The 12,681-nt window shown below is 40.2% G+C and overlaps 2 protein-coding genes across 2 annotated transcripts; both read right to left on the bottom strand.

The window, feature by feature from the left end:
• Positions 1-3,799: 3,799 nt before the first annotated feature.
• On the bottom strand, positions 3,800-7,775 carry bub3 (BUB3 mitotic checkpoint protein). The gene is made up of 7 exons (XM_079657403.1): positions 7,574-7,775; positions 6,520-6,714; positions 6,351-6,420; positions 6,058-6,209; positions 5,707-5,865; positions 5,360-5,537; positions 3,800-5,135 (listed from the first exon to the last, which is right to left on the bottom strand). Exons 2-7 carry the CDS (start codon positions 6,712-6,714, stop codon positions 4,915-4,917), a joined length of 975 nt encoding a protein of 324 aa, XP_079513529.1. The 5' UTR covers positions 7,574-7,775; the 3' UTR covers positions 3,800-4,914.
• Positions 7,776-8,971: 1,196 nt separating this feature from the next.
• On the bottom strand, positions 8,972-11,464 carry hmx3b (H6 family homeobox 3b). The gene is made up of 2 exons (XM_079659732.1): positions 10,486-11,464; positions 8,972-10,165 (listed from the first exon to the last, which is right to left on the bottom strand). The coding sequence occupies exons 1-2, from the start codon at positions 10,763-10,765 to the stop codon at positions 9,573-9,575; spliced, it is 873 nt and encodes a 290-aa protein (XP_079515858.1). The 5' UTR covers positions 10,766-11,464; the 3' UTR covers positions 8,972-9,572.
• Positions 11,465-12,681: the final 1,217 nt, after the last annotated feature.

Here is a 12,681-nt window from a genome sequence, read left to right as displayed (position 1 = left end):
AGAAAAGTTGTGGCTCATCGGACATTTATGAGAGAAAATCTCTAATGTCCGAGTGCAAGTGAATGCAGCACAAGACGCAAGCCTTGTAACCCCCCCCCCCGCTTGGAAATATGATTGGCAGTGATTTCATTTGAACGGGAGGACAGCGCAAAACGAGAAGCATTTCGGATACAAGTAGACAGAAGGAATGAGGTATTTGCGGTCAGGGTATGGCTGGGGTAGGCTACAGCTATACCAATAAATGGCTTAGCCCCACCATGAAAAATGATGTTACAGTAAGCAAAATAAAGTCTGCCAACTCGCGCGGAGTAAATTGCACAGACAGCAGTTAGTAAGATTGATTTCAGTAGCCACTTGTCTGGAAATACCGAAGACTAGAAACGGTTTTGAAAACGTTTGTCACGTAGTGATCGTCTTCTCAATAGAACATCTTTGATAATGTCTTCTGGCCAATCAGAATCAAGATAACAGCGTGGTGTTGTTGCAGGAAGTCCCGACGTTGAATACTTTTGCTGTAGTAGATCTCGATATACATCGGTACAACTATAAGACCCCACGGTTTGATGATTGATAGGTGTTGGCTGTCTTTCCTTTTGACACACAGAACAATGGGGGCTATCCACCCTTATCCACAATGTAAAGTAATTCACACAGCCTCTTCCCTCTCCTCTCTGTAAGGAGCAGCAGGTTCAGCTTTCAGAACAAAGTAAAGAAAAAACTAAAATGATATTCATTTTTTTAAATACGTTGTTTAGTAATATATATTTATTTTTCTTCTTAAGAGATAAGTCAAGTCAAATATTTTTAAATGTGTCGTAAAACTGAAGTTACACATTTCTTTGTGTGAAGCGCTCATTGAACTACAACTCTGGTCTTGCACACGTCACCAACACCAAGATGGCCGTCACGTTGGTACATTTCACCTCTTTCTTTCAGAATGAGGCGAAAAGTATTAAAAGAGGTGAAAATCACTACAAGTCTGGGTATGTTGAGAGCTGTACATACGAAAAAGGGGAGTTAGTCGGTTCCGTAAGAGCCAGCATGCGGGACCGGCTTTACAAGGTTTCGGTGAGTAACACGAGTGTAATGTGTAACGTTAATGTCAGCTAGCTAACATTAGCTAACAAGGTACACTCTTGTGTTTTGTTTTAGTTGCTCTTCGAGAACGAGCAAGAGGTACTATTACTGGTATGATAACAACCTGGTACAAAGCACACGCATCTTGTTAAAGTAAGTAAGTACAGTAAGTAAATTTATTTTTAGCTATTTGGAGGGAATACATCAGTTATGACAGCAGTTACGCGACTCTGGGATTTGTAGCATGCCCCCCGGACCCCCCTAAAGGAGGTTAGGTCCCCCCCCCACTTAAATCATGTCCACATGGATAGGAAACTAAATTGAACACATCTTGTGTTCATATCTTTCTGTTGTGGTGGTCATGCCACACCGTGCACGCGCATGCACACGTGAGTCATGGTGAGATATCTGGATTAAGAGGTTGCTTTTTCTTTGCACAGCATGAAATGAATGGGCTGTGATTTTAGAATTTTAAGCAGAGGTCAATAATTTGTACGGACCTGAAATGGCCCTTGAGAGGGAAAAGGTTCCCCACCCCTGATTTAGATGATCCAGAAGAGGATTGGGAGAATGTCATATGGTCAGATGAAACCAAAATAGAACTTTTTGGTAAAAACTCAACTAGACGTGTTTGGAGGAGAAAGAATGCTGAGTTGCATCCAAAGAACACCATACCTACTGTGAAACATGGGGGTGGAAACATCATGCTTTGGGCCTTTTTTTCTGCAAAGGGACCGGGACGACTGATCCGTGTAAAGGAAAGAATGAATGGGGCCATGTATCGTGAGATTTTGAGTGACAACCTCCTTCCATCAGCAAGGGCATTGAAGATGAAACGTGGCTGGGTCTTTCAGCATGACAATGATCCCAAACACACCGCCCGGGCAACGAAGGAGTGGCTTCGTAAGAAGCATTTCAAGGTCCTGGAGTGGCCTAGCCAGTCTTCAGATCTCAACCCCATAGAAAATCTTTGGAGGGAGTTGAAAGTCCGTGTTGCCCAGCGACAGCCCCAAAACATCACTGCTCTAGAGGAGATCTGCATGGAGGAATGGGCCAAAATACCAGCAACAGTGTGTGAAAACCTTGTGAAGACTTACAGAAAACGTTTGACCTCTGTCATTGCCAACAAAGGGTATACAACAAAGTATTGAGATGAACTTTTGTTATTGACCAAATACTTATTTTCCACCATCATTTGCAAATAAATTCTTTAAAAATCAGACAATGTGATTTTCTGGATTTTTCCCCCCTCATTTTGTCTCTCATAGTTGAGGCATACCTAGGATGAAGATAACAGGCCTCTCATCTTTTTAAGTGGGAGAACTTGCACAATTGGTGGTTGACTAAATACTTTTTTGCTCCACTGTAGGTATGGCCCTACAATATATTATTCAAATATAGCATGGTAGGTCCACTTTAAAGTGTATATATATAATAAAATATAGATTCTGCTGTGATAAAACGCAATCCTGTTCTAAACCACATCAAAGATTATTTCTGAAACAGTATGGAGCTCAAATGCTTTTTCTCTTGCGGGTTTATCACAAGGTGAGTTCCTTCTTATTTCCTGCTTTTTAAACGCATGTGCTCTACAGTACAGGTTAGCTCTGAGTGTTAGCGAGGCTTGCTAATGTAAACAAAGACGAGATTACGTCCAAAACACGTCAGGCATTGTTTCTGATAGCAACTTTCTGTGGGTCCGCTGCCGATTTGACGTCAGATCGGCAGCAAATCTGTATCTGCTCGTTGTACACCCGTTTTTAAAAGATTTGGGTACGGAGGAAAAGAGAAGGGGTTTTATTTTCTGACGCTGCGTGAGTTCCCAGACGCACCGGGGACATATTTATGTATAAAAGGCATCACAAAGGGCATTTTGCATGATAGGTCCCCTTTAAGTAAAAGTATTAGCATCAAATATACTTAAAGTACCAAAAGTAAAATGACACATTATGCAGATTGGACCATTTCAGAATAATATATATTATATGTTTTTGATAATAACTATTGATCATTAAAGTGTTATCAAAACTGGTAAAGGTGCAGCTAGTTTTAATGACTTTGTATACTGCAGGTTAGATTTGTGAATCTACTCCAGGTGTGAGTAAAGTATTATTTAAGTGTTGATTATATTTCACATCATTAACCCAAATCTGTAAAGTCAATAAAGATAGGAAATAATTGTATTGGAGTAAAAGTTTATGATTTACCTCTGAGTTGTAGTAAAGTAGAAGTAGCTAAAAATGAAAATAGTCAAGTAAAGTATCTCAAAAGTGTACTTAAGAGAAGTACTTCAGTAAATCTACTTAGTTACTTTACGCCTCATTTCATCTTAGCGTCACCGGTGTTTCTGATGCAGCCGGGTCATCCAGTTTAGTGGTTTTCTCCCAGTAATAAATAGGCTTTGGTCTGAGCCGCGGACCCCTGATGTCTATCAGCACAGGTCAGTGTCCGGGGGCAAGTGGAGCCCTCGGCAAGAGCAGTGGATCATCGCTTTCCCTCAACACATCATCAGGTGCCTCTTCTGCCCCGACACATTCCTGCCATTTCATAGGCTTTCTTTCAAAAAGGTACATGTGACAAAACATGAAGTTGGCCAGAATTGATATAAACATGTTTTATCATACTGTCAACCTTTAAAACAAAAAAAATGTAATCAGTGTACCGGTAGATGAAATGTAACTCCATCATCCACTGCACAATAACCAAGCAGAACATGACAAAATAGGAGAATATAAAAATCAGCTTTAGTCAAGAAAACAAAAAGTTGGTTTACAAAAGATACATAAAACAAGAGACACAAAGTAGAGTTAGAACAAACAATAAGTCGAAGAGGGAAATAAAAACTGTTCTTGGAATTGTATTAAATGACAGCGATATATATGGTAATGGTACACTGGATGCCAGCAGATAACCCAAATGTGATAAAGGCTTCATACGCAGAGGGAACCATTCCCAGGCCCACTTAGGTTGACCTGTGAACCAAAAACAGGAGATTTAAACCCATTCAAAACTCTGGAGCTAACCCTGAACCATACATGGAGACAAGTGATATCCCATTTACTGAATTATGTTTAAAGTGTTTTTGACTGAGGGTCAACAGTATGACCAAAACAAAGAGCTGCTAAAATACATGTTTTAGAAGTTTATTGATTACACTTTGATCTAGGGATGCACCAATAGAGATATCGGGCTGATACCGACTCAAACAGTTGGGTTGGCTATAGGTGATTCGAGTTGATGTTTATATAGTATATACATTAAATACTGGAGTTTGAATGCATACATATTAGTATACACTGGTATGGGTTGGGTTCTTGGTGCATCCCTATTTCGGATGAACAGTGAGAAAGTCATGTGGCTACTGTGGAACATAAGTGGGAGCATTTTTGTACCAATATTACAACAAAATCAAACCTTGGTCTTCAGAAAACATTCTTGAAAACGACAAATGTCCTCGGAGGAGCAAAACATTTGACCAACAATGTGTTACTGTTTGAGTCCAATAAATCCGACCATATGATGCAAAAAAACAATAAACGGTATTATAAAAGTTCCTGGTCAAACATTGATTTAGTTTCACAAAAATAGTATTTAATACAGGGCTATTGTGGGGGTACAGCAGGGTTCTATATTTACAGCAGCATACACATACTGGTGGGGGAGGATTTCCAAGTTCTAATCTGTCTATCTTTCAACTGTCGGATATTGAAAAGTGGACGGACAGAGATACCGATCGGCATATTGTGCAGCTGGACGTGCCTCCTTGTAAATGCAGCTGCATACAAGATTGGGTGAGTAGCGGACTGCCACAGTGAGGACACGAGAGGTGAGGGAGACTCACTTGGGTTTCGTCTCGGCGTCTGTGACTTGGCGGATGAAGATGGTGTTCTCCGGGTGGCTGATGTCTCCCCTCTCGTGCATGTAGGAGGCGGCGATGGCGAGCATGGTGCCGTCGTTGTTGAAGGCCAGCGAGGCGATGCTGGTCGGGTACCTGTGGAACTGACACAGGCGCTTCTTGTTGAACGGGTCCCAGATGTTCACAAAGCCGTCCGAGCCACCTGGAAGAAGGAGAGGCTCAAGGTCAACCTCAAAAAGATTTAGGTCGTGTTGCTGCTGAGATATGGATCTATAATAACCCTGTGTTCTTCATGTAACCTTGGCAGCTAAATGGTAAAGGTCATAGGAAAACCTGAGCTTTATAAAAAACAATTTGCACACATACAAAGACAGACTAAATGTAGGAGAAAGCTCATTTTCTCATGTACTAACTAGCCGGTCTTACCTGTGGCAAAGGTGTTATGGATACTGTGAAAGGAAATGGCATTGACAGGGTAGACCTGCTCGATTCCCTCCTCCTTCAGTCTGTGGCATTTGAAGGCATACTTCTTCTTCTGAATCTCCAGGCTTGGGTCCAGGTACTCCACAGCTACACGTCCCTCGATTGAACTCAAGGCGTAGCCCTGGAGCAAAGACAGAAAATATGATGTTACAACCCAACTGCTTTTCGTTAACACAGGTATCTATGACAAAGTGTTCTCATAGGAGTAAATCCTCTGACAAGCTTAAACAGTATATTTTAGTACAAGTGACTACTTTCATTCATAAAGTTGACTTTAATTAAAAATGTACCTGTTTGTTGGGGAAGGCCCTGATGCAGCGAGTCTGATACTTGAGACTGGACTCTCTCCTTTGCAGTACGTAGCCCATGTTCCTCAAATCCCACACCAGGACTCGTCTCCCGGCTGTGCCAACGATCAGTCTGTCTCCAGCCACAGACAGGGTATACACCTTTCACAAAGACAAGAAACAGGATGAGACAGGAAAGAAACACACCGCCAAAAATTTCCAATGCCTTACTCGACACTAGACAAACACAATGTTACAATAAGTCATAACGAACACTTTCTATAACAAAGACTAAACAAACAAAAATGTGGTTATATGTTATTATACTATACTACGGTGTATCGTTTGCTTTACCTTTTCAGGCTGAGTGAAGGTGCCAGCGTTGCAGGGCGTCCTTGGGTCCCACAGCCTAACTGATCTGTCCCAGCTGCCCGTTACCATGACGTTAACCTCTGGGCAGTATTCCACACAACGAATGGGGGCGTCATGTGTTCCAACTATTGTATCTTTTTAAGGATAATATTAAAAGATCAGCAGAAATTAACACATACAGCAAATACATGGCAGATGTGAAAATATGTGGAAGGTTTAGAGACAATACTGCCTGATTAAAACTCTTATTAGTATTTGTCAGGTTTGTTACATACCTTGGTCTGTGTTCAAATCATGAGTTTTTAATTGTGCATCTAAACCTCCACTCCAAGAATGAGTTGGGTCCTGCAAAAGAAAAGGGAATGTTATCTGTGTGTGAAGCAGACTTCTGGGGTTTAACGTGACAATAAAAAGACTGAAGAAATATACAAATCTGTGACCTACATAAAAGGCACAGTCAAGAACTGGAGCTGAGTGCTGGTACTTCATCCGCATGGTGTTGCTTCCTACATCGAATAGGCGCACAGTGCCATCCCAGGAGGAAACCAGGAGGAACTGTGTTGCGCTGGGGCTGAACTTAACAGCAGAGATGCTGTCATCTGGTCCCTGGTGTAGCTTGTACTCGTTTGAGCCTGTCATCTGCAAAGATTAAACATATCATTAAGTCTGAAATTGTAACCGAGTGATGCGATAGATGCATAAAGACAAATGTACAGTAAATATAAAAATCATTCACACACCTCTTAGTGGCTGAAATACACATGTTTTTAAATAATATACTTCCGGAAAGTTATACCATAATAGCCTGCCTGGCATTACAATCCTAAAAAAGTATGTTATTTTTTTTATTCCCTATATATTACTGATTTACTCTGACCAAAAACCACTTGAACTAAACCACTAACATAGCAAGAAAGTTCAGGAAATTAAACCGTAAAATGTAAGAGAAAAAATTGAAAATACTTCCACATTCATAATGCTAGGTGAACAACCATAACATACAGGTGGGGGTTGTAAAGAGTTTTCTTTCCCAGATATTGATATCGGATGTTAACTTCAGATAGGTATTTAAATTGGGTTTTATTCCTTTGTTTTCTTTCTAAACCATGTCCCTTAAAAAGGAACAACAACGTAGATGTTTTGATAGAGTTACTGAAGCTAACATCAATGGAGGACAACCGCTCTCCAGCTTGTTGTTAGCCTAGCCCAGTGACAGCGCTTGAGGGTTTAGCTTGCTAGCTAGCCCTACTAAGTACTTCACTTAAAAGTCAAAGCTAAACAATATAGTTTTCTGTTGCAAGGCTGGTGCAAATATGACTTTACGTCGTGTGATCTCGATATAATGTGTTCTTGAGATCGACAACACGACATGTACCGCTACATATAGCAATTACACCTAGCCTTCTGCTAATGGCACTGGTGTCTGCTAATGCTAGCTTGAAAACGGTCAAGATAACGTAGGTTAAAGCCTTGATGATGGCATTTTCAGTTTACTTACCGCTTCAGTTTGCTGTGCTCCCGATGCGAATGGTGACTTTCTTTCACCGCGGAATTATTATATCTTGGTTAACAGCAAAATATAGAATATATAACGTGGAAATGCTACAAAGCAATGTGGCTGCGTGAAGCTATATCCTTAGCTAGCGGCGCCGATGCCTCAGTGGATGCGGATTGGTTGAGTCGAATGTTCAAGTTCCCGCCTGCGACATGATTGGTTCGTTTAAGTTTAATGTCTATTTCCGTTGTCTTAATGCAGATCACATGACGCAGGACTGTTTTTTTTTCTCTCTCTCTCTCTCTCTCTCTCTCTCCTCTTCTCCTCTCTCTGTAAGTATGAGTGTGTTTCATTTACGATTGATACAATGCAATATCAGAAAAACAAAATAATGCATTATTAAAAACAAATTGAATCAGCCTACATCGTAATCATCTTAGCCAATTGGCCTACAAACAAGGAAAACCTAACAACGATATAAAAAAGGGATTTTTTTTATTCAGTTGGCTGCTTCTTAGTGTAAGGCCTTTCGGCAATGCTAAACATACCTATATGCTGTTTTATAAAATTGATTATTTCTATATATATATAGCCTTTCTTCCTTTAGGGTTTTTTTTTAGGGGAACTTTACTCAAATAGTCCAGCCTTAGAATTACAGTACAAAACATCACAGGTTTCTTCTAAACATAAGCAATAGGCTACAATTTACATTTGTGAAGATGTAACGTCTGCCTTTGCTTTTTAATTTGTGAATGACAGAAGGCTACTTGGATCTGACTTGGTCATTTTTTTGATTTTCACTCTTTGTTACCTGGAATTATTTCTGCAGACTATGAATTTAGTATTGCAACTCGTTGGGAAAATGTAATTGTATTTTATCTTAATCTGGCGTTTCCTGTCAAATATTTGCACCATTCTTGAAAATATACGCATCAATACATAAGGCCTAGCAAGAGATCTGTGTTTATACACTTTAAAGTGTCACAATATTCCAGAATAATGGCTCCTCAATTATTTAACTTAAGAATTCCGCAAAATGTCTAAAATCATCAAATCAAAATGTGTAGCTATAATGAATAACTGTTAGAATTATCCAATTATCCGTGTTTTATTTTGGAGAGGACGGTCATTTCTGCAGTCCCTCAATGTGCCTAAACGCCTGATCGCCTATAACATTGTGTTTTTAAAGAATCGTTAAGAAAACATCACTATATCCTCACAAATGTTTGGAAACCAAGAACTTTAGGACACAACTTAATTGAATTATTTCTTCACAAGTACATCACTTTCATATTAAGGATAGATACGTATTTTTTGGAACGAAATCTTTACTTAAGATCATAATATACAGATTTTCAATAACAATATCAGAGAAAAACATACACCAAACAGAGGCTATTTTTGGCTCTTTGCATGGCTTTTAAATTACCGGAAAACATTGCAACATAAAAAGAAATCCCCATCAATGCAGTTTTTTTTAAGGATCACATGATTGTCTTCACTATTACAAAGAGAAAAGGGTTGCTTTTTTGTAAAAGTGAACTATAGCCTAGGTGAAAAAGGCTGGTAGCCTATGTGAAGCCAACATTATTGCACAATATAGGAAAATATCAAAATATTAAATTACACATGTGTTATACAAACACTGACACAAATATCTGTATATGGACAGTCAACCCTGTTTAAAACAAGTAATTTTTTTCCAAACAAAAACATTAAAATATATTTACCCACTTTAGAGCATGTAACAATTTTACCAATAACAATAATATGTTTTGTAATAACATGTTTTGAATGTCCCTCCTATTAAACCAAATGGAGCCATATGGGACGCTTCAGCAGGAAAGGGCTGCCTAATAATAATAATAATAATAATATTAATAACAATAATATAACATAACATTGTCTTCGTTAAATCTACAAAATGTACAAAATGTGTATTTTTTTCCAATGAAGGTCAATCATTTAAAAACATGTGTAGCCTACAGGTGCACAGTCAGTGTTACACAGGCCTCAGCAGTGGGACGTGGTGGGAATAGTACATGTGGTGGGGGAAAGCCAGCAGTGACTGGCCGCTCGGTGAGTTTGAAGCGGGGCCCCCGGCCGATTCTGGGGCTCCGTTCTCGTGGTAAAGTATGGGAACACGCACAATCCTCTGCGCCGCCGCATGGCTCATGTTGGCCGCCTCCAGCTCCGCGGCCAGCTGCCTTTTCCACTTATTCCTCCGGTTCTGAAACCAGATTTTCACCTGCGTCTCTGTCAGGTGCAGGGACGCAGCCAGGCCGGCCCTCTCCGAGCTGCTCAGGTAGCGCTTGATGTCGAAGGTGGACTCCAGCTGGAAGACCTGACTCCTGGAAAACACCGTGCGCGTCTTCTTCTTTCGACAGTGTTTCTTATCGGAGTCCAGCTCGTCCGTTTTCCTCCTCCAGTCGTCTTCCTGGTCTATTTCTTTCTTTGGCTCTTCAGAGTCACTTTCATCCAGCGCGATATCTTCGTCGGCGCTTTCCTCTTTGGCATCTTGGTCTATTTTTTGGAGATCCGGAGATCGCCTGTCCGGTGCCGGCGAAACTTCTCTCAGGCTGGCCTTCTCAGACCCTGGAGGAAGGAACACAAAGGTATTTAAATGTCTTTACCCTTAAACATATCCTGAAATGCAAAACATGTTTCAAAATGAATTATAGACATTTATTATTGGCCTATTGGGGAAATACAATATGGGAACTTTGGTTGACAAATTCACATTAAGGGATACAGCCATACTTCCTTATATTGCATGCGGCTATTTTAAATCCCATACTATAATATGGCATCCCTTCCTGATATGACATAATGGGCCTTTTGCTCTAAAATAAATCCAAATTCAGATTTTTCTAAAACATTACATTTCTCTCATCAACAAAGTTAATAGTATTTACCTCCAGTCCTGAGATGAGTCCCGAGTGTGTATGGGTACCACCAGGTAGACGCTCTCTCCAAATACTGCGCTGATAGTCCAATTCTCTGTGTGGGCAACTCAAACCGAGGGAAGGACAAGTCCCCGAGCCGAGAGAAGAAGTTGCCTTCAAAGACTCCTCTGGACGAGCCGAGGAAGCTTTTGGGCTTCGCTGGTTTGTCTTCGATGTTCAGCAGGTTCTTTATGGAGAACGGAGAGTCTTTTGCAGGTTGGCGAGTCTCTTGCACATCAGAGTCTGCCATCACAGTTTACTGTCCGATGTGGATCACCATCCAAACGTATCTAGGAAAAGAAACGCTTGAAAAAAAAATGATCTTGTTTTATGTTAAAACTATGCGAGAGAGAGAGAGAGAGAGAGAGAGAGAGAGGTGGGAAATCAGCTGATCTGAATGAGAGCTCAGAGATCACTGCGTCAAACTCGCGCTGGATTGCAATGATGAAATGTAAAATGCCATCCGACTTAAAACGTGCTCGGTCTCTGCTATTGGGCAGGTACAATAGCGAATGGGATGTGGGATGAATCCGCGAGGGGCTGTGACGAGAATGGACTCCAAAGAAAAAAGGGCCGCGCAAGCGTTTTGGCTTCGGGCTCAACAGTACGCAGCCACTTATCATCCAATTAGAATAAAGAGGAGAACGTCTCGGGGGTTTTGGGGCGTGCACGTGCCACAATCACCTGTTAGTAAATTGAATAAATGGTGAAGGGACTATCACAACTCAACGTGGAGCTGTACACAGTTTGGATTTGGCACACATATTACGCACAGTTTACGCACTAATGCAAGCCACACAAAACAAAAACACACAAAAAATGACTTCGACTTAAAAAAGGACATCATATTAATTTCGTTTTGCAAGATATGTAATTACAGAAGATGATTCATGATTGCTTGTAAAATTGTGACATGCTGAAGATCAATGTCATTCATCTGTTATTTGAAACTGATTCGTTCCACCTGTTTGTAACCGGAAAGCAATATACCTGCATTTGTACTGCACCAGATCTCATTGACTTCAATGTAATTATATTTAGTCAGGAAGTGCTACAGGCAGACATCAAATTGAATGCTTACCATTGTGACAAAGGCTTTTCAAATCTGCTTTGCACAAAAGCTTGCAAACCCACAGAGCCAGCAGCAGGTGATGCAATGCATGATGAGGATAAACAAGTGTAATAATGGTCTGAATGTAGCAAAAATATATTGTATATGTGTAATTAGACCTGATTACATTTGGTCAGATTAGATGATATAACAGAAGATAAAGACACCAATTTAGTTAAAAATGTTCAGCTTTCAAACTGTTTTTCTAACAATGCATGTTTTAGACTTCACCGGGCGAGAGGGATTTTAAATGCTGGATCTTTCAACCTTTTCTGACCTCTGGATTGTACTTTAAATGTATTTGGCTTAAAAAACCCTAAAGCAAACACACACAACAAGTCTGCATGCACCTGTCTTTGGATATAGATACTTTGTTCATCATTAAGTTAACATTATGCTCAGACTTATTTGTAAAGAACGGCAAAATAAAAATAAGTGAAGATACAAAATTCAAACGAGATACATTTAAGATTCACAATTTAAACCAAACTTGAAGCAGATGCAGAGCACTAATCATAACAATTGAATTTGCTCAACCTACAAACATGCAGCATGTCCTTTTAGCTCAGGGAGCGTTCTCCAGCTCTGAAGGACAACACTGTGTTTTGTGAAAAGCTACTTGAATCCCTGCATAATTAGAGGTCTCATAGCTGTGTTAAAGATGGGGGCGGAGAAAGAGGCTATTTGAGCCGCGTTTGCCGATGCAGAGACAAAAGCAGATAGCTGTGTTTTCATCAGATTATGTTCATTAAGCAGGGGCTTGCACAATAGACAGAACAAGTCAGAGTGGATCAGTGGGGGAAACAAGGTCCACTCAATCAATGATTCCAAAAGAACCATGAGGTTCAATTGAGTAATTTTAGTACAATGTTTGGGCAAAACATCTGGTCTGTTAGTGACATTTTATCCCGTCATTTTGAACCCGTCATAATTACATCTAATTACATCACACATAAAACACTATAGTACTATCAGTGATGACCCATGCCTAAATTATACCTTCATTTCAAATAAAAATATCAAATAACTGCTGTTTGATCAGGTATCTCAGTATC

The sequence above is a fragment of the Notothenia rossii genome, assembly GCF_949606895.1.
Source record: "Notothenia rossii genome assembly, chromosome: 11".
NCBI classification, from domain to species: Eukaryota; Metazoa; Chordata; class Actinopteri; order Perciformes; family Nototheniidae; genus Notothenia; species Notothenia rossii.
Note: the sequence above shows the minus strand (reverse complement) of the source record. Positions and strands in the feature narration are given on the sequence as shown.

Excerpts from the sequence above, each read along its gene's own strand:
- bub3 (XM_079657403.1), bottom strand. The coding sequence starts at position 6,714 with ATGACAGGCTCAAACGAGTACAAGCTACACCAGGGACCAGATGACAGC. Across the intron at positions 5,538-5,706 it reads GGGCCTTCCCCAACAAACAG|GGCTACGCCTTGAGTTCAAT; the intron begins GTACATTTTTAA and ends TCTTTGCTCCAG. Across the intron at positions 5,136-5,359 it reads CCATAACACCTTTGCCACAG|GTGGCTCGGACGGCTTTGTG; the intron begins GTAAGACCGGCT and ends TCCTTCTTCCAG.
- hmx3b (XM_079659732.1), bottom strand. The coding sequence starts at position 10,765 with ATGGCAGACTCTGATGTGCAAGAGACTCGCCAACCTGCAAAAGACTCT. Across the intron at positions 10,166-10,485 it reads GACTCATCTCAGGACTGGAG|GGTCTGAGAAGGCCAGCCTG; the intron begins GTAAATACTATT and ends TCCTTCCTCCAG.